The following is a 22,522-nucleotide window of genomic DNA, read 5'->3' on the forward strand; positions in this document are numbered from 1 at the left end:
TACAAAAAAAAAGATGAATAGTCCAAGTAGATTTGTTTCTGAGATGCATTTCAAGTCGGATTCATTCAGTTTTCACCACGGCGGAGATGTCTCTAACAGGAGAAAACTTTCAGATGCTCAGAAACATGAGCTTAGCTGTTCGATAATGTGAGCATTGACGGATGCACATCACAAATGTCGACCCACTGCTCAGCCACTCTCCTCCTGGGATGTAAACCATTCTGTGGCAACTCAGGCTTTAGATGTCGGTCGGTTTTATCCGCCACCTTCCAAAAATATTTGTCCTTGATGAAGAAGATGGCCCTGTGAGTGTAAGAGTAATAGACGGCATTGATATTCCCAATGGGATGATCGTTGGCATCTACTGGTGGAAAAACCTCAATGATCTTTTTCGGATATCCACTGATTTTTCGGTTCAGTTCCACGCTGAAAGCAGTCACCTGTAGAAAGGGAGAAGTTTTTTAAATGGATAAGAAACATAGAATGCTCACCGATGTTGGAATCACTACCTTGTTCCTCTGAAGCTTTGGTGAGCATAAAGTACTTTTCCCTGCCTCATCAGACACACGTTTTCTCTGCTCTGTGCTATGGTTTCACAAACAACAACAACAACATGCACCTTTCGTGTCAGAAGGATGTCCCAAAGTGCTGGGCAGTTAAGGGTTTGCACCCGAGCTTGGGGTTGGAATCAAGAGAGGTGGAGGGTATTCACAATACATGAATATTATTAGATTTGAAGTACTTACGTCAAACCCCGGCAAACCTCTGTTACTGTACTCAAAATGCAAGCTTACGAGTGGGCTCGAATTTGTGATATTTCTAAACCAGATTTGCTGTGTGATTGCAACTTCTGATTTGCAATTATCGGAAGCCATTTGATTGATTTGAAATTAGCAATATGGTTCACAGAATCTTACAGCTCAGAATAAGGTCACTCAGCTCATCATGCCTGTCCTAGCTCTCTGAAAGAGCTATCTATTTAGTCTGACCACCTCCCTACATTTCCCATATCCTTTTATAGTTTTTTCTTTTCAAATATTTATTCAATTCCCTTATAAAAGCTATTATCTGTGTCAACCATCAATTTTGGTAAGACGTCCCATGTCCCAATAATCCTCTGTGTGTAAAACAAATTCTCCTCTGCTCTCCCTTTCTTATTTTGGTCACAATCTTAAACCATCTCTACTTAATCCTGAATCCCACAAGGCAACAAAGAGTATGCAATATGCCAACGAATAAAAGCTAATATTTGCATTTGATAGAGAGCTTGAAAACCCGCAAAGCAGATTGCACTACTCTGAAGAGTGGCTTTTACTATGTAGGCAGACACAGCAATGCCAGAAAAATCCAACACACTCAGCAGTAAGATGAATGGCTAATAAAACTGTTATTTAGTAATGAGTGTGAGGATATTGGTCAGAACACTTCTAAATAGTGCATGGGACCTTTGACATTCACCTGAATCTTGACACCAGATGGAAGTTCAACTGCACATCTCATCCGAAGGATGGCGCACACATCCAACAATGTAACACAACAACAAAATTACATTTGTATAGCGTCTTTCACGTCAGGAGGATGTCCCAAGCTGCTGGACAGACAGAGTTTCAGACCTGCTTTGGGGGTTGAGATCGAGGAGGGTGGGGTGGGAAGCAGGATGATCGAAAGCACGGTCAAAGAGGAGGGCTTGAGATGGGTCTTGAAGGAGGCAAGGGAGAGGGCAAGGCAGAGGAACTGCAGGATGGAGTGGGGGCAGACTGGCAGAAGGCCCACCTGCCAGCAGTGGGGTGAGCGAGGCCAGGGACATGAAGCAGGCCAGAGCTCCCTGAGCGGAGGGAGCGAGCAGGATGGTAGGGGGTTAGGAGGTCGCTGAGATAGGGGGAGCATGGCCATGGAAACTTCATAGAATCATACAGCACAAAAAGAGGACATTCGGCCCATCGAGTCTGTGCCGGCTCTTTAATAAGAGCAATGTAATGTCAACCACACTCAGGGATTGGTAACACAGTTACCAATTGAGCCAATCAATAGGAATAATTCCTTGCATTTGGTCTTTGTATTGCGTCTTTCATTTCAGAAGGATGTCCCAAAGCGCTTCGCAACACAGCATTATCTTAAGACTATATGAGTTCCACATGCCGACACGGGGCTTGATCCTACAACCTTCCGACTTAGACCACTTCCGACCACTTAGTGGTTAGAGTGCTCGCCTTGCAAGCAAGAGGAGCTGGTTTCATTCCAGGCAGGGTGAAATGTGGGGCAAGTTTGCTTACTCCACACACCTCTCTTTACCTATCAGTAAGTAGGAACCCAGCAGCAAGTGGAGTCCTGTAGCTCAGTGGTTAGAGCACTCGCTTTGCAAGTGAGAGACCTGAGTTCAATTCCAGGCAGAGGGCGAAACCTTGGGCAAGTTTCCTTACTCCACACGCCTAATAATAATCCCTCCAAAACCAAAAACAATAATAAATTGGTCATTTTCAATCCATACGACTGTTTGTGGGACATTGCTGTGCGCAATTGGCTGCCGCGTTCGCCCACAAATATACAGTCAATTCACTTTACAGTGTATTCTGTGAAGCGCTTTGGGACGTCCTCCTGACGTGAAAAGCGCTATATCAAATGCAAGGATTATTATTATTATTATTATTGCTGGCCCGCTTTTCCAGGGGTAATAATCCCTTCAAAAAATAAATAATAATAATAATCTGATCACTCAGTCCACGACTGTTTGTGGGACACTGCTGTGCATAATTGGCTGCCATGTTTCGCCCACAAAATATACAGTCAATTCACTTTACAGTATATTCTGTGAAGTGCTTTGAGACATCTCAAAGATGTGATAAGGCATTGTATCAAATGCAAGGATTATTATCAAACTTGCCACTGTCAAGCACCTGTGTAAAGAGTACTGTATAAATGTAAGTTGTTGAAGCTCATCTGCCTGTACAAATGGTCATTGAACAACCCATCACACTATCAAAAAGAAAGTTTCTCCTGGCCAACAATCCTCCAGATTAATTAATGATTAACGTTCTGTCTGTTTGCAAGACATTGTTATGCACAAATTGGCTGCCACATTTTTCTACAAATACATGTCAGTGCACTTAACAGTAACTGCTGAAAAGCACCTTGAGGCACTTCCATTTGATGGGCACTTATATCAAATGAAAGACTTGCTATTATCTAACATATGAAATGCCAAGTTGCAACAAGAATTTGCATTTATATCGCACCCCTCACACAGGGTAGGGTCCCAGAGCGCTTTTTGCAGCTACAACTGATGTGTACCGTATAGATGCCGTACAAATGATGATTTAGCCCACCTGATCGCCCCTGAAGAAATAAATGTTATTGTCCCTTCTGTCAAAATAGGCTGTGTCCATGGGACTGGGAGCACCAGGAAAACCATCCCTGATGAGCTTGGGATATCTGCTGCCTTGTACATCTTCAGTGAAACCCATATCCCGGTTGGAATCATATCGCCAATACTGAGTCCCTTCAAAAGAGAATCACAGGATCTGAGAATATTTCACAGCACAAATCCATTCATCCATCAGATCTGTGCTTATGCTTTTCCTCCACATCAGTCACCTATTCCACCTCACACTCTACACATTCCTTCTCTTCAGCATCTATCTAATTCTGTTTTAAACATTTTCCTCATGGGTAAAGCCTAGAGAGTTAGTATTTAACCATGGAGAGCATTATATCCATGCCTGATCAAGGTCGTCTCAATAAATGCTCAGCATAGATTAGCAATCAGGCATCACATGTCTAGATCAGCACAGATCACAGTGGCAGATTGAGTTAAACTTGGGCAAAGACTTGTATAAAGAGGGAATTAAAAATGGCCTTAATTATGTAGTTAGCACCTGCCTATCTCTCTTATCTTTACCCCACTGCTCTCTCCGTTCCCAGGGAGAACATGGGCTTGCTGCAGTTCTCATTATCAGCAGTTGAGCCTTTCGATATTATGCCCTAAGGTCTGGAACTCCCTCCCTCTACCCCTCAGTCTTGCTTCTCTTTATGTGTCTTAAAAACTAATTATTTGAATGTAACTATGGTCACTTCCCCTGGTTACCAAATCCCAATGTTTCTCAGGACTTCAAGACTGTGAGGCTGCAAGACTTCACTTATCTCAGGTTCCACTTCCTCCTATAATCGATATGCTTTAAACCCAACCCCCAACTATCGATTCTGGTCTATTTCAGCTCCTCTCCTGCTGTTTTGACCCTTTCTGGTGTCTTGGGTCTCGGCCTTTTCACTGAATGTTAAAGTAATTGTATTTTTGTACCTTTGAAGAAGTACTGCACATTTCTGTTCCAAGTCCAGATGTGGACGAAGGCCTCAATATCTGTTGTGGGAAGGTTATGCCATCCACTGCTAATAGGCAGTGGATCCCCGTAGCGTGTTCGCTTGCTTTTATTTTCGTACATCCAGTACCAGCTACTTCTGAAGAAGTATGTATTGAACTGATACCTAACAACACCAGCGATTAAGCGCTTATGGACCCAGTCAAACACTGTACTGAATCCTCCCTCACAAATGCCTGTGAAGTAAAGAAGAACAGCACGTTATATTGTAGAGGGTTTCACACCACTGAGCTCAACACCGCTATATTTTTTTCTGCTAATTTTCTCTTATATTCTTCCCTTCTTGCCTGAAGTGATTGGATTCCTTTTTCCCTTCTACTGGATTGCATTGGTCACCCTTTGCTACCTTGCCCAAGTGGCCACTGTTTGTGTGCGAACCTTGGCAGTGAGTGTTGGCAGCTTCACAATATTGGAATAAAAACTCAATGCAACTGTCTCTATTTCTAACCCATTCTCCAAGCACTCCAACCTTGGATATTAGGTTCTAGCTCTTGCGGTTGTTTGGTCAAGGCTTCTCCCCCATTATATTAACTGTTGGTGTTCGCAATCAGTGAATGAGACCTCAGTGTCTAAGGAGAAATGTGGAAATGAGTTAGAGTAAGAGATACTTACCATATATCTCCTGCATAGACTTTCTGTCGAACCAATCCAGCTCAAAGTATCTGTCATGCGGGATGTAATTTGGCTGCATCACAGAGGCTGATCGGTAGATGTGAGGCAAGCCCAGAGCATGACCGATTTCATGAACAGCAACCTTCAACACAGGAGGCAAAGAAAGTGTCTGTAAACCCAATTCAGCACAAAAAGGTTTGAAGCTAACTTCTATGTTTGTTACATTACAGTTGCATCATGAAAACTAACTAAGGTATCAGAACAGGGTTTACAACAACAACAACCAGCATTGTAATGTTACTCGCGCAGGAAAGTGTCCCAGAGCGCTTGACAGTGACGGAACACAAAAACAAATTATATTTGTATAGTGCCTTTCACGTCGGGAGAATATTCCAAGGCGCTGGAACCGGGGTTAAGGGGGGAGGTGACCGAAGGCACGGTCAAAGAGGAAGATCTTCAGGAGCAACCTGAAAATGAGGAAGGAGGGGACAAGGCAGAGGGATAAAGGAAGAGTTCCAGAGTTTTGGGCCATAGTGGCTGAAAGTGCAGCTACTGACGGTGGAACGGAGGAAACAAGGGACATGCAGCAGGCCAGAGCCAGGTGAGTGGAGGCAGTGGGTTGGTGAGTAAGCAGGTCGGAGAGGTAGGGATGTGCCAGGTCATGAAGGGATTTGAAGACGGTGTGACGATCTTGAAATCGATCCGTTCGGCGTCAGTGGAGCCTCGTTAGAACTGCTGTGATGCGGGTGTGGAGTTTAGTATGGGTCAGTATGTAGGCTGCAGACTTTTGGATCAGCTGAATTTTGTGGACGGTGGAGCTGAGGAGACAGGTGAAGAGGGCATTTGAGAAGTCGAGTCGGGCGGGGACGAATGCAAGGACGAGTGTTTTGGCTGCGTCTGGGGTAAGGTAAGGGGTAGGGTAAGGAGGCGGGCAATGTAGCGGAGGTGAAGGAAGGCGCTCCTGGTCAGGGACCACATGTGTGGTTGGAAGGACAGCTGTAGGTCAAACCTAAAGCCTAGAGTTGTGCACCGGTTCGGTGAGTCTAAGGGATAAGCCGTGGAGGTTGAGATCACAGCCGCAGGACAGAAGACATTGACAGGAGCCAATGCCCTTACTTAAATAAGGAGCATTTATAGGGATATATAGGAATTTTGGAACAGACAGCCATTTGGCCCATCGAGGCCTCTCAACCAGCAATCATTCCATTACACTTTATATACCTGTTCTTAAAGTTTTTAGACATTTCCATTGAAACAGTTATTGAAGTACAGGCACATTCTTCACCAGGTGTCAGGTGTTAAATCGAGGTCTGTTCAAGTGAACATTAAAAATCTTATTATACTATTTGAAAAGAAAAAGGCGTTTCTCCCAGTTTCCTGACCAATATTCCTTCAGGTAAATCAATCATTCACTTCAGGACTGGTCGCGGGATCTTTATGTGTGCAAAATGGATGCCACATTTGCCTACAAATGCACAGTCATGATATTTGAATTAATTGTGAAGCATTTGGTGTATTTTGACTCTATAGCAAATGCAAGGATTATTAGTGTTGTTTCTGGCTTGCAGTAGTTTCACGCCATGACATGATGTGAATCCAGGATGAGACATTCACATCTTCGACCCCAAGATCATAGAGCACATATAAGAAAGAGCAAATAAAAAATACCTTGAGAAGATTGATCCCTTGATCACTGCTGGGGGCAACAAAATGTTCATCATCATCAAAGTGGATGTCCCCTAAGCGCCAGGCGTGGGCAAAGACCTGTCCTATTCCATCAAAGCTCTGGGAACAGCCCATGTGTTTCCCTAGAAAACAAACACTAATCAATTGGGTTTGAAACACAAGAATAAGAAACCACTTTTTTCTGTCACAAAGGTGCTGATTGACACCAAGCACCATTTGGAATCCAACTCAAATGGCTAAATGTGTGTGGAAGCTGGGAGTGTTGGTAGAACACAAAGAAAAATAAATAGTTAGTGTCTTGAGCCCTATTCCATGAAGACTGAATTGCTGGCGACGATTTTCTGTGGTCTGCACCAATTTATTATACAGTGGATTTCACAGCGATTTACACAGTTCATTGTCCGATTGTAAAGAGAATTGGTTGGGTGCTGTAATTGAGGGTATTAAATGGAAGATTTGGGACAGCATCTGCACAGGTAGATCAATTACCACAAGCCCTGAGAGCAGTGGTGCATGCAGTGAGAATGCCCTTCTCACATTTTTTCTGAATGAACTGTTTTGTGTGTGAGTTTCTCCACTGTTCTTCGTTAATTACACAATGGAGTTAAAAGGAAAAAAAGAGAGCCAGTGTTACCATCTTGTTGGTCAACCGTGATATGGGATCAGTCCGGCAGATTCCTTAATTTGCATAAAGAAAGTGGTCTAAAGGGGGACATGAGAGTTTGGGACTCTTTAGAACTATTGATGGTTAGTAGCCAGCTCAGCTCAGTTGGCAAAACCTGAGAACTGGTGACAGAACTGATAAAGGGAAGTGCTGGATGAGGCAAAAAAGGATTGAATTAGGTGCGCATCCTGCTCACCTAATTGCGGAAAGTAATAATTGCCGATTGGCAAGAGCCAACGCGTGGGGACCCCAGATGTGCGTTGGGTTAGCTGGAGTCTAACCAGCTAAACCCGCATAGCTTGCCATTGATATTGCTGTCTGGCAAGCTTTCCCACTGCTTTCCCACTACCTGTTAGGGTTTCGGCTTGCAGGGTTAACAGGAGCTGAGTGGATTGACTCCCTGCCCCCAGTGACTGGTTTGCCTTTCCAAGTCTTGCCAATGAACCATCTTGGTTCATGCCATGACTTGATGTCATCTGTGCATCTGTGTGTATCCAGCTCCTTGGGACGTCCTCCCGACGTGAAAGGCGCTGTACAAATGTAATCTTGTTGTTGTTGTTGTTGTTGTATGTCTAGGTGTGTCTATACATGTCTGAATGTGTGTGTGTCTGTGTATCTATGTGTATGTACCATTTTTACCTCTTCCGAAGCCCAGTTTGATGTCAATGTCACTGGATGGAGAGAATAAATCCTCCTCAAACTCCAGCGGGATCACCTCACTCCACATTCGGAATGCCAGCCGTAGGAGAGTCCTCTGCTGGCTGATGCTCATCTGTACACTGTAGGCCTCCCCCACCAGGCGCCATTTCAGTGACCTCTTGGCAAACCCAAGAGCAATGGCTGCTGCTCTGTCCTCACCTAGGAGTTCTCGCTTGCTTCTGGCATTCCACATCAACCTGTCGAGGAATCGCTTCCTCCTGACAGATTCTGGCTCAGTGCTGGAGCTGGGGCCTGTGGAGTTCATTGCTTCAGTATGGTTGGTGGAGCTGTTGGAGGATCCATTCCATGATGGTGCGTTAGCGAAAGAATCGTTCAGCAATGATGTTTTGTCAGGAAAACCACACCTAGGTTTGTTCATGATTTCTCTGGTGGCTTCATCCAGGACGCCAGTGACTGTCAGGTTATTTGCACTCTGGAACTTACTCAGAGCCTCAACATATAAAGGATCCTCTGTGAGATTATTGGGTCTCATTTCCTCAACCGTACCACTGGAAATCCCTTCCATCAGGGTCTGAGACAAATCACTGGGCTCCTGATCTTCCTCTTGTGGTGCTGAGATGTTCCCATATCCTTGAAAGTCCCAAGGAACTGGGTCACACCAGCCAAATCTTCTCAAGTATTCCTGCAGTTAATATACGAACCACAATGGAGCACAATTTATTTGCCCTATTGTGTATATATATTGTATATATTTATTACAATTATAAAATGATTGCTTTTTCAATTCCTTTAGTTACCAATTCCAAAACACTACTTCAGAAATAATTATTTTTGTTCTATCCTTGCACTGAAAATAAATAACCATCAATTATCTTTTGTAATATTTTTCCATCAGTCCAATTTTTTGGGGGGCAGTTGGAAATGTCAAATTTTAAAATTTAAACTTTTTTTCAATTTGTAGATTTTTAAAATATATAAAATAAATATATAAAAATGTGAAAACAGAATTTCAATTTGTAAAAATGTCCAATTTAATTTTTTTTTCCAGGATATCAGCCAACCCGTTAATAATTAATAAGAAAGGTTCAGATGAAGATGGCCTTTCACCACATTCTCATCATTCCAGCAAGACCATCACAGCATCAAGTCATTTCCTAAAATTAGTTCAGTGTCCTGGCCTCAGCCATGATTCTGATAATCTGTTCAGCTGTTGATTACCTTCTTTGTGAAGAAATATTTACTGGCCTCTCAAATCCAATCATTCCTTGGAGCTCAACCCTCTAACATTGGAGATCATCCTCGTTGCACTCTCCTGCACTGCCCATAGAGTCTGGTATGTTGCAGCGATCAGAGCTGATTGCAATACCTGGGCTCTCCCTCACACTCACCAAACCAGTGCGCAACCTAGGCGTCTTGTTCGATCCCCAGCTGTCCTTCCTCCCCCACATCAGGTCCCTGACCAGGACCGCCTTCTTCCATCTCTGCCACATTGCCCGCCTCCAAACGTGCCTTATCACAAATGTAGCCAAACCCTTGTACATGCGTTTGTTACCTCCCACTTGGATTACTCAAACGCACACCTCGCCAGTCTCTCCAGCTCCACCATTCACAAGAGTCAGACTCCGCCACTGTTAAGCACTCTGAGATGCTACACTGCACGGAGGTACCTCAGGGATAGCCTCACAAGAGCAGTGTAAAGCTCTCATCTTATAACCAACATCTCGTTTGCCTTGTTTACTGTTGCTTTACTCTGCATCACGCCCAAGTTCGGGAATGACTTGGGAGTGTTTCTTGGGACATTGGATGTCCAATATGAGAAAGTGTTCCATTCCCAGAACATACATCTTTCATATTGATGGACATAAAAAGTCACCAAAATACAGTTTACCAGAAAGTACAATTTATCTCAATATCCAAGTTAGGGAAGAGGTAAGATTTGCTTTGCATATCTGGTCTCTCTATTGTAAACACTTATTAGAAAGTGTATATGTTGACAGCTGAGTAAAAAGTTAGAGTCTTTTTGCCTGAGCAAAGAAATCTAATCGCCTCAGTGTGGAAATGAGACATTTCTGACGGGACATTATGGAGGTATATAAGATTTTAAATGCAATTGAGAAAGTAAACCCAGAAAAATATTTTCGAATAATCTGAGTCAGCAGAACAAGAGGACACATGTTTAGGGTAGGGAAAGGGAACTTTCAGGACATAAGCCAGGTAGTATTTTTTTTACTCAGGATAATTCAGAGTCCTGTAGCGTTTTGTTTAGAGCACTCGCCTCGCAAGCAAGAGGACCTGGGTTCAGTTCCCAGGCAGGGCGAAACGTTAAGCAAGTTTCCTTACTCCATGCTCCTCTGTTTACCGAGCAGTAAGTAGGAACCCCGTTAGTTGATTGGCGGATCACTTTGCTGGGGCTAATAATCCTTTAAAAATAGAAATAAAAAAAATTTGGTCATTCAATTCTCGACTGTTTATGAGACACTGGTGTGCACAATTGGCTGCCGTGTTTCGCTTACAAAATATACAGTCAACTCACTTTACAATATATTCTGTGAAGCGCTTTGAGACATCTCGAAGACGTGATGAGGCACTATATGAAATGCAAGGAATATTATTAATTAACAACTAGAACAGGTTTACTTGTTTGTAAAGGGAAATTACAAACAGGATGATGGATCTATTAAGAAAAAGCTTGATGCAGTGATGGCAAATGGTAGAGTGGGTATTCGGTCCTGTATGATGAAATCCAACAGGTCAAAGGGCTTCTCCAACTGAACTTTGTCTGTGATCTTGTGTCCAAACTTCCAGTGGGGAATGATCACTGGGACACAGTTACAGATGTCTCCTGTTACCCTGAGCACATTAGCCCAACCTGCCTTTAGGGCAGTGTGGGGCAACAATTAATATTCTTCTGAGGGGATGAGGGGAGGGTCATTTGATCAAAATACCCTGGGGTTGAGTAAAGGCACTTTCAACTTCACCGCTATCTGGAATATTTACAGAACAACATTTCAGGATTTCACTTTGAGTTACAACAGTGTTGGACCAGTCCTATATTCTCCACATCATCCATGAGAAAATCCTGTGTGTTTAAAGCCCGAAGCTTAACACAGAATCTTTTTTAATCCTGGCGGTGACACAAGACATGAAGTCTAGCAGGTCTGATCTGTCTTGACTACACTAGTAAAGTTTAAGGAGAGTGAAATGACCAGCTGATTGACTGACTGACTGACTGACTGACCTGAGAGATGGTCAATTTCAGACTTAGTTGCGCACATCAGGTCCCAAACACAGTGTCACACTAAACCAAACCAGAAATACAGTGCAGTACAGTACATGGAGCTACAGAGGAGCCCACAAGCCATTCTCAAATCAATGCATTCTCAAATGAAAGTTAAAAAGCTGCTCTCTCTCCTCTCCTTTATTAATTCAGCTAAACAAGTCGCACACACACACACACAATAACACGTCAATAACACTTCTCCAAAACTGAGCTCCGAGTGAATTCGTTCAATTTCAGATTAATATTAAACACATAATCGGATGGACTGACACTGAAATATAGTTGCTTTTTTTTAAAATATAGCAGATATTGTCATTTACCATCGCCTCTTGCTGTGTGAGGATGGAGTTCACGTGTTGACTTCCCTGTGGGATATCCGAACGATCTCTCTTGTGGAAATCCAACTCAGTCCAAACTGGGTTCAACATTACAGCAACCAGGAGAGTCAACACTGAGGTCCTCTCGCAAACCTGCTCCCCCATCTCTGCTCTGCTCAGCTCCACTGCGCTCTCTCTCTCTCTGGGCTCTGCGGATCAGTGTCTCCAAGCCTACTTTTTAATAAAAAAAATTGGCTGATGGCCCCACCTCTGGTGACTCTGTTACATTCAACACCCAGCTTATCCCCACCCCAGGAGGTGAGCTCACAGTCCAGGCTGATCCTTCACTGCAGCACTGAGGGAGTGCTACAGGTGCACAGGTGCCAATCATCAGATGAGAAGTTGAACTGAGTTTCCATCTGCCTGCCCTAGTGATCCAGGGGGACATTAAAGCTGGTTTATTTTGAAGAGGAGCAGGGGAGTCTTTCCCAGGGTTCTGCCCAATAGTCCTTCCTCAACCATATATACCCAAAGTTCAAACTGTTCATTCATCGCACCGCTGTGTGTGAAGCTTTGCTGGGGCAGATTGGCCGCCCTGTTTGCTGAAATGACAACACTCAACACACTTCAAAGTGGATCTCTCTGTGTGACATTCTATGAGATATTCGAACATGATACAGAAGTCCTGTAGCTTACTGGTTAGATCACTCGCCTCGCAAGCGAGAGACCTGGGTTTGATTCCCGGCAGGATGACACCTTGGGCAAGTTTCCTTACTCCACATGCCTGATAATAATCCCTCAAGAAAAAAACAATAATAAATTTGGTCACTTCAATCCACGACTGTTGTGGGACACTGCTGTGTGCAATTGACTGCTGCGTTTTGCTCACAAATATACAGTCAATTCACTTTACAGTATATTCTGTGAAGAGCTTAGAGACATCTAGAAGACATGATAAGGCGCTATATCTAATGCAAGGATTATTATTTATTATGATACAGAGTGAAATAATAATAATCCTTGCATTTGATATAGTGGCTTATCACTTCACTGCAGCACTGGGGGAGTCTTTGAGACGTCTCAAACTGCTTCACAGAATATACTGTAAAGTGAATTGACTGTATATTTTGTAGGCAAAATGCATTAGCCAATTGTGGGCAGCAGTGTCCCACAAACAGTTGTGGATTGAGTGACCAATTTTTTTAAAGGAATTATTACCTCCGGAAAAGTGATTCGCCAATCGACTAACAACCTAGTTCCTACTTACTGCTAAGTAAACAGAGGTGTATTGAGTAAGGAAACTTGCCCAATGTTATGCCCTGTCGGGAATGGAACCCAGATCTCTCACTTGCGAGGCGAGTGCTCTAACCAGCTACATGACTCCACTGCAAGCTGAGTATCTTACTTAAATTATTTGAGATAGTCATTGATAATGATGGAGAAGGCAATAAAGGAGATAAGGAGAGGGAATTAGGAGGGGGAGGCACATGTGGAGTATAAACACTGGCATGAGGTAACTGAATGGATGGTTTGTTTCTGTGCTGTAACATTCCATGTGTAATTCTATGTAACAGTATTTCAGTGAAATTTATAATCACACTTAAAATATTCTTTATTGAGAAACCAATCTAGGTGAGGCTATTTTTATATCAAAATCTGCTGATTATAAACCAGTTATTCTACCATACTGGATTAAAGATATTTGCTTTAATATTTTTTCCTCCTCCTTCTTCCTTCTGCCTTCCTCCACCTCCATCACATTGCCCGTCTCTGAACATACCTTACCCCAGACGTGACTGAAACACTTGTCCATGCATTTGGCACCTCCTGACTTGACTTCTCAAATGCCCTATTTGCTGGTCTCCCCAGCTCCACCATGCACAAGATCCAGCACTCCGCCGCCCTCATACTCATCCGCACTAAACTCTGTACCTCCATCACACCAGTTCCAGCCAGGCTCCACAGGCTCCCTATCGCCAAATAGAGCGATTTCAAAATCCTCACACTTATTTTCAAAATCCTTTCATGCCCTGCACCTCTCTACGTCTCCAACCTGCTTACCCCCAACCCACTACCCGATGCTTCCGTTTGACTGGCTCCGGCCTTCTGGATGTCCTTTGTGCCCTCTGTTCCACTATCGGTGGATGTGCTTTCAGCCACTATGCCCCAAAAATCTGGAACACTCTTCCTCTATGCCCCCTCCTTCCCCATCTTCAGGTCATGCCTGAAGATCTTCCTCTTCAACCGTGGCTATGGTCACCTCCCCCTCCCCCCAGCTCAGCAGTGTGCTCCGCCACGGTTAAGCGCTCTGGGACTCTCCCTGTGTGAGAGGCGCTGTATAAATGCAAGTGGTTGTTGTTATTGTTATTAAATTATTTCAATTAATCTGATTGATGTTAACAATTTGATTGCTTTCCAAATAGCTATATGGTTGATTTATCCAGAGATCCATCAAAAATGTTGTTCTTGTCACCAGTTTGTTTCTCTTTTCCAGTTGAACCACTCTGAATTTATTAAAAGTTCATTCACTGAAAAGTTCCAAACATAACATGAAGTCAAACCATACTTAGAAAGTGCAAGGATTCAGGTCAATTTCTGTGCAGTGTTCCTTTACCAAAAATCTTCAAATGCAGAACATATTTAGAAAATATTTCTGCTTTAATTAAATGCAGTTAGACCAGGGACAGCTGGTTGTTAAAATATATTTAGACTGAGGAAGTAGAACAGATATTTAGATTCATTTGTGCTGCTTAATTTAGACTTTAATATTGTTTTGATGCTTGGAGAGAGAGAGAGAGAGGAAGAGAAAGTACAAGATGGGGGATTTTTAGAAGGCAGTTCCAGAGGAAAGGTAAGAAGTAGCTGACAACTTGCCAGAAAATAATGGAGCAGAACAGGTGAGGGGCATGAAATAGGGTAGAGTTGGCAGGGCAGAGGAAGTGGCCGGTGAATAGAGTCACAGGAGATCACAGAGTCAGGGGGACAAGGCAGTGGAGGCAATTAAAGTGAGAATAAGGATATTAAAGTTGACCCATCAGGGGAGCTGGATAAGGATGAGGGTGATGGGCACAGAACGTGATGGCAGAGAGAACACAGAATGTAGAGTTCTGGATGATTTCTAACTTGTGGAGCCTGGAGGGCAGAATGTTAATCAAATCTGGAGGTGACAAGTGTATGGATGAGGGTTTTGGCTGTGATCGGGGTAAGATAATTGGCAGAGGTAGGCAGTCTTGTGGAGATGGAGGAAAATGGACCTGGTCAGAGCCTAGATTAACAACTAAAAGGAGAGTAGATGGTTGAACAAAATGCCAAGGTTCTGCATAGCTTCATGAATTGTAGTCCCTCCTTCCCTCTGCTCTACAAGTGGCAGCTGTTCTTTCGGGCACAATACCACTGGAGCTCTTTGCCTCAATCCCTCCGTTTTGCCCCCTTTTGCCCATCTTGAAATCACACTTGAAATCTTTCCTCCTTGACTGTGCATTTTGTCACCTCCCCTCCCTTTCTGGCTCGGCGTCAAACCATGTCACTGTTAAGCACTTCAAAATGCTATTCATGCGTAAATGCAAGTTGCTGTAGTTGTGGAATGAGCAACTGGTGAGGTTGATGCAATCAGCACCTGAGGTGAAGGGGCACTGCTGATAGGAACCGACATGAGAGCCTTGGGTTTTGCTATTCCAGTACAAAGTATCTTCATAGCCAATAATTTATATAGCGCCTTCCACGCCAAGTTGTTGTTGTTGTAAGGTTGTACAAACAAAACACAAAATACTGCAGATGCTGGAAATCTGAAAACAAAAACAGAAGTGGCTGAGAACACTCAGCAGGTCAGGCAGCATCTATGGAGAAAGGAAAGTGAGTCAACGTTTCGGGTCCACGACCAACAACAACAACTTGCATTTATACATTCTACTTCCAGGATGGAGTTCCCACAGGTCGATGGGAATTTTTATTAGGGAATCCCGTAAAGAGATACTTCAAATTAGACCCTGTATATTTTGAACAGGATATTCTGCTTCAGTTGTGTAGAGTGCAATTTACGTTAGTGAAGCAGCAGATACGCACCAATACCTAGAGACACTAGAGGGCAGCCAAAGATAATGAGTGTTGGAGGATGAGAAGGTTGCCATATTCTCTGTTACCTCAGTCTTTAATCAATGTTAAATTCAACTGAACACATCAATAATAAATGACTTTGGTGCAGGCTTCAAGGAAATGTCCCACATGGGGGACAATGGGCACTTTGTAGCAACTATTAATATATAGAATTACATAATCATAATAATAATAATCCTTGCATTTGATATAGCGCTTTATCACATCTTTGAGATGTCTCAAAGCACTTCACAGAATCACTGTAAAGTGAATTGACTGCTTATTTTGTGGGCAAATAATAGGATATGGAAACGCAACAGGAATTAATATCTCCTCACTGAAAATGTACATCTGTGAGTTTCTGCTGCCTGTCAGTCATTGTTTTCCAAGAGAGTTCAATCTGACCATGATATCATTCACCCTTAGACACAACTGTCAGTTGGGAAAGTTACTTTAAAGTTACTGTAAAGCACTCTGAGACGCCGGAGGGCATGATATAAATCCCAGTTGTTGTTGTTGTTGTTGTTGAAAGCACTCTGGGACGCTACCCTGCGTGAGGAGCTCTATATAAATGCAAGGTGTTGTTGTCAGTGTCTCTGAAAGTCCACTTGCAGTCCTTAGAGCCAATATCACAACTCCCAGGTACACCATTACAACCTCTGAAGGTTACAATTCCAATGCCCAGAGGGTCTGCAACATCAGAAGCGCCAATCGACTAACAACCGGGTTCCTACTTATTGATAGGTAAACAGAGGCATGTGGAGGTAAGGAAACTTGCCCAACGTTTCGCCCTGTCTGGGAATCGAACCCAGGTCTCTTCGTTTGCAAGGCGAGTGCTCTAACCACTGAGCTGCAGGACTCCACATAATGTAACATAAAGCCAACCAGTTTGAGACAACTGGCTTACGTTTATTGTGCACTGAGTTAGCACCTACAATGTTTGAAGGTTACAATTCTTGTCTTTAAAATGCAACTAACTGATAAAAGGATTAAACTATTTACAGTTTTCCAATTAATCACTCCTGAGATGAAACAAATAGTATTCATAGCAAACAGTGAATCAAGCAACATAGCTTTGAAAAGTCAAGGTTTAATCATAGCCAGCAGCATCCAGATATGAAAGTCTAATTTGCAGTGTTTTCAAATAAGAAATAGAGGAAGGCAATTTTTAAAATTCTAAAATATTGAGTTTGTTCGCAAACTTTTCAACAGTTTCAGCAATTGCACATTTTGTATTGAGAAATCTTTTCAGAAACTTTAAATTAGACTCTACGTACAGCATCTTCATGAATACAGGGCTGGTTGTGCGGTCTCCATTTGGTCAACACTCACAGTCAAGATACATTACATATTATCACTATGATAATATGGTGAAGTGGAATCCAGCCAAAAGAAAAAAGGAGTCAAACACTTTCATCAGAGGAGGATGAAAGGGGAGAAATTTGTCTTCACTGGAACCAATTCTGTGTGCACCGACCTTTACATTTTGTAGTGTGGCTTTTTTTTATTCGAGCAGTATGCCTTTCGATTTCAATGGGAAAATAAACTGAGCAACTGGGCCAACTTTATTAATATCACAGTTCAAATGTTAACTCTAAAATAAGATTGGGAAATATTAAAGATGTGCCTGGATGCAAATGGTGTAGCTGGAAGTATCTGCTGTGTTTGGGGGCCGGTGAAAAGCTATAGTCTGGAATTCCAATCTCTGGTTGGCTCGAGTCCATATAAAACAACCAGATACTGATTTATGGAGAAAGGTCACCTGCAATGATTCATCCCGAATAAACACTGATGCCAATGGCGGTCTGTAACATTTAAAATATTGCTCATCAATACCACCAGTTTTCTCTAACTTCATATTTTGAACAGCCCTCAAGGCTCGGCCGAAGAGGAGAGTCTGGAGATGTGCCTTGAAGAAGGCAAGGGAGGGTGCGAGGCAAGGGGACTGTGGGATGGAGTTTGAAAGGATGGGGGCAGAAAGACTGAAGGCTCGACTGGGCAATGGTGGGGTGGGCTGGGCGGGGCATGTGGAGGTGGCAGGAGCCTACTGAGCAGAGGGAGCGACACGTTGATATGGTGTTAGCAGGTCACAGAGGTAGGAAGGAACAAGGTCATGGAGGACTTTGAAGGTGAAGATGAGGATTTTGAATATTAACATCTGGGGGATGGGGAGCCAGTGGAGCCGGGTGAGGGTGGGGGTGATAGGGTCGTGGAGCCTGGTGCGGGATGAGAAGCATTTTATGAGAACACGCCTCTGTTTACCTAGCAGTAAGAAGGAATCTGGCTGTTAGTTAATTGGTGAATCGCTTTTCTGGGCATAATAATCCCTAAAAAAAATAATGATTTGGACACTCAATTTGGTCACAACTGTTTGTAGGACACTGCTGCGCACAATTGGCTACCGCGATTCGCCCACAAATACACAGTCAATTTACTTTAAGGTGTATTCTGTGAAGCGCTTTGAGATGTCTAGAAGACATGAAAATCGCTATATCAAATACAAGGATTATTATTATTACACTAAAGTGTCAGCTTAAACTATGTGGTTAAGTCCCAACATGATGCTTGAACCCACAACTTTAGGTCCCAGTTGTGAATTTAACCTACCGTCTGGTTACAATCAGGAAGCAAGTTCAATTCAATTCCTTAACACTGCTGCACTAAATGGCAGGAGTAATGAGTTGCCCAAGGCTTATGGACCATTTAAATTTTGCTACAAAGAAAAGGAAAACATTTTACGGTTATGCAATTCCATGAATAATATTTGACTGGTGTAACCACAAAAGCAAATTAATTTTATTTCCTCCCACGACACTTTCAGAAAATATGTTGAAACATAAATAAACAAAGTGAAAGGCAAACTATGTGGTTCAAATCAAAGCAAAGGAACATATTGAGTGCCAACTTTGGAGGAATATTATCCCAGAGTTCAGACTGTTGTGTTCAGTTCACTCTCGACATGAAACTTGAAGGTTTCTAATCTCATTTTAACCATCAGGTTACAATTCTTACAATTCTTCTGTTTACAATGTCTATAGCATCAAAGAGCTATTTACTTCACTGTGCTGGGCTCTAAGACACTACACAAAAGGTACAATCTAAATGCAAATTATTGTTTTAATCCTATTCTCCTGCTCTTTCCCCAAACCCTTCAATGTTATTTTTCCTCAAGTACTTATTCAGGCTTGACACATTTAACAGTTGGACAGTTAAAAAATAATATGATGTACCAGTATATTAAGTTAAACGTTAAACATAATAGCAAAGAATTGGTTCAGGTTCCTCGTTTAACATGAAGGACCACATTCCCAGCCACAACTGACCACATGCATGATGGGCCAGCTTCTATCTTGAAACCAAGAGAGTAAATAACATAAATTGGTCACTCAAACTCTCTAAGGATTCCTCTCCATTCATTGTATAACAGTCAGAGATGAGCTGTAGAGACTTTTGCGCGGTATGGAACAGTCATCTTATTTTAGTACAGAATATGAATAACCCAGATAAATGTAATGGGCACCAGTCTTCAATTCAGAAAAAAAACTAGTTTTAGAATGTCATCATGTACACTTGCCCAGTGGAAATGAAAATAAACATCTGGGATTCTTGGAAATGAAGTCCCATTTTCATAGTTAAGTGTTTCCCCACAAACTTTAATGGTCTCAGCATGTGGTCCTGCCTGAGTCAATGGAGGAGATACCTGTTTGTGTACATCAAGCCGTGTCAGGGAGTCACTGCACAGTGCAGGCAGTTTACATTGCCTCCACTGCACTGAGACTATGAGTACAAAGTCCTGACATAGGACTAGAACCCACAGCCTTCTGATTCAGAGGCGAGAGTGCTACTAACTGAACACGGCTGACTTCTGATAAGAGAAAATCTATGTTCTGGGTAATAAAATAAGAAAGTGTGAGAATGATTAAAAGACAGATCAGCCTACTCAGCTTCCAATGGCCAACCTTCAGGTCATTAGGTCACCATCACTTGATGGGTCTTGAGCCCACCATCTTCTGGCCCAGTCGTCAAGAATGCTACCCACTGAGCTAGGCTGACACCACTGAACCAAGCTGACACCATCAATCAATGTGCCTGAGTAATCCTACAGGTGTCTTGCAAATAAAGAACTGTATTGTTTCTGAATTTCATCTGTTTAGTACCTTATCAGTAATTACCCTTTTCATGGGTTTGAGATATTTGCAATTGCACTGTATATCTTAGACATGACTCCTGGTGATCTGAACACAGCTAATTTGGCAATGTAGCTCATATCTGTTTGCCCGATTTATTGCTGCCTCACACTGTATAGACTTTAGCCTGCTTGGAAAAAAACACAGAATAGATGGATTGGCAGGCGGACAGCACAGCAGAGCAGGGCGAATGGAAATACAAACCGATGCAATTCCAGACCTGTGTTTACAGAGCTGTAAGCGTGCAATGATTTCTTTCTTGCTTAGGCATCCGTTAAATATTGATCAATTACTGTTGTCTATTAATTGCATCCTGTTCAATTCACCTGAATGAGTGCATTTACTGGGGTGTGTATTGCGTGCTCTGCTGGACTTCGAATAGATCACGAACTACCAGTCAAAATGTAATAAGTACCTCGCTGTATCTGACAAAGAGAAACAGGATAACACCTATAATCTCCTTCAAGTCTTCTTGTTTCTAAATAGACCTTATAATTAATGGGCAATTAGCTTTAAACCCGAAATTAGATAATACTCAGTAAACCATACTTCCCAAGCAGTGTGCGGTGAAAGCAATGAAATTGCTCTTTGGTTACCTTGTTATCAATGTTTAAATGCTGGGGTGCAATTAAACTTCTGCATGAATCAAAATCATCAGCTAATTGGTCACTGAAATTCAAACTGCTTTCCCTATTACACCCATTCATTTAGTAACATGTCTCGGGCAGCTCTTTTAAAATATCCTTTAAACCTCACATTCGTGCTCTGACTTGCTCAGCCTTCACCCACCTCCATAACATTGCCCACTTCTGCCTCTACCTCCCCCCTCAAGCTGCCGAGATCCATTCATTCATCACATCCAGGCTTGACTACACCAACTCTCTGCTTGCCAGACTACCCTACTCTTCCTTTCGCAATCTGTAGATGATCCAGAAATCTGCAGCTCATGTCCTTTCCTGCACTAGCTCTCTGCGAGCCTATTACTCCCATCCTTGCCCAGCTCCACTGGCTTCCCATCCCCCAGCGATCAAGTTCAAGATCATCATCCTAACCTTTAGGTTCCTCACTGCCAGCTCAGGTGCAAGTCCTGGACCGTCCAGTGCTTTGGAACATCGCCCAATATGAAAGGCGCTATATAAATGTCTTGTTCTTGTGTTCAGTGTAAGTAATTAGTTTTCCTACAACTATTGTGCAGTGCAATTCCAGTTCAATTCATAAGACCAAGTACAAATCCCATCTTTAATACAATAGCTAGGATTCACACCGAGCTGCATCACCCAAAAGTAGCATCAGAAAAAAGTGATCTTGGGTCCAGTTTACCCTTCATTATACATGAACATAGATTTTGTAAATTGGGACAATGTTGGGTGATTGAGAGTATTCAGAGGATAGAAGTGGATAAAATAACAGGTTAGTGAATGGTGTGGATCTTGACTCAGCTAACTGTAAAGTTATACACATTAGTACATGGAATGTCACAATTATAATAATAATAATAATAATCCTTGCATTTGATATAGCGCTTTTCACGTCGGGAGGACGTCCCAAAGCGCTTCACAGAACACACTGTAAAGTGAATTAACTGTATATTTGTGGGCGAACGCGGCAGCCAATTGCGCACAGCAATGTCCCACAAACAGTCGTAGATTGAAAATGACCAATTTATTATTGTTTTGGGTTTTGGAGGGATTATTATTAGGCTCTGTGTGGAGTAAGGAAACTTGCCCAAGGTTTCGCCCTCTGCCTGGAATTGAACTCAGGTCTCTCAATTGCAAAGCGAGTGCTCTAACCACTGAGCTACAGGACTCCAAATTATATAGTAACATAGTGAATAGAAACAGGAGTAGGTCATGTAGCCTATCAAGACTTCCACCATTTTATTGGATCATTGACAATTTTTAAAATTCCTTTGCTGACTTTTTAATAATCCTTGAATTTGCGCCTTTCACATCGGGAGGACGTCCCAAAGTGCTTCATGGCATTTACTGTGAAGTGGAGTTACAGTGTATTTCTGGGCGAACACATTGGCAAATTTGCCCACAGCAATGACCCACAAACAACCATGAAGTGAATAACCAATTTTATTTGAGAGATTGTTGGCCAGGACAGTGTATTGGTATAGATCAATATTATATAATATACTGTGAGCTTGGGTCAGTTGGTGGCACTCTCACCTCTCGGTCAGAAGAATCCCCACACCAGACCTTGAGTTTACATTCTAGGCTGATGCTCCAATGCAGATCTGTGGTGCTGCTTAATTGTGAGTGGAAGTGTCCTTCAAGTGAAATGTTACTGTCACGTCTGTCATGTCTCCCTGTTCTTGAGATGGGGGTTAAGGAAGCCAGTGATATATTAGAATAGAGAAAGAGTTTCTCCTGGTACCCTGGCCAACAACAACAACAACAACAACAAGATTCCATTTATAAAGCGCCTTTCACGTCAGGAGGACGTCCCAAGGCGCTGCACAGTTGGGTCATGACCCGAGCAGGGGGGAAATGGTGAGGGGAGGGAAGGGAGGGAGCGAGGAGGGGGGAAATGGTCAGGGTGAGGGGAGGGAAGGGAGGGAGCGAGGAGGGGAAAGAGAGTCGAGAGGGGAGCTGAAGGCTCGGTCAAAGAGAAGAAAACCTCCAGATAAACTAGTCAATCAGCTC

The 22,522-nt window shown here is 42.8% G+C and overlaps 1 protein-coding gene across 1 annotated transcript; it reads right to left on the reverse strand.

Moving 5' to 3' along the window:
* Positions 1–131: 131 nt before the first annotated feature.
* Positions 132–12,649, reverse strand: LOC103177386 (matrix metalloproteinase-21-like; the record flags this gene model as incomplete). The annotated part of the gene is given in 7 exon segments (XM_042340073.1): positions 132–440; positions 3,324–3,496; positions 4,295–4,549; positions 4,986–5,127; positions 6,654–6,793; positions 7,975–8,677; positions 12,581–12,649. Coding segments are annotated over 7 exon segments (1,791 nt in total), but the record flags the coding sequence as incomplete, so codon positions are not given.
* Between the last annotated feature and the right edge of the window lie 9,873 nt (positions 12,650–22,522).

Source organism: Callorhinchus milii, unplaced genomic scaffold (genome assembly GCF_018977255.1).
Source record: "Callorhinchus milii isolate IMCB2004 unplaced genomic scaffold, IMCB_Cmil_1.0 Scaffold13, whole genome shotgun sequence".
NCBI classification, from domain to species: Eukaryota; Metazoa; Chordata; class Chondrichthyes; order Chimaeriformes; family Callorhinchidae; genus Callorhinchus; species Callorhinchus milii.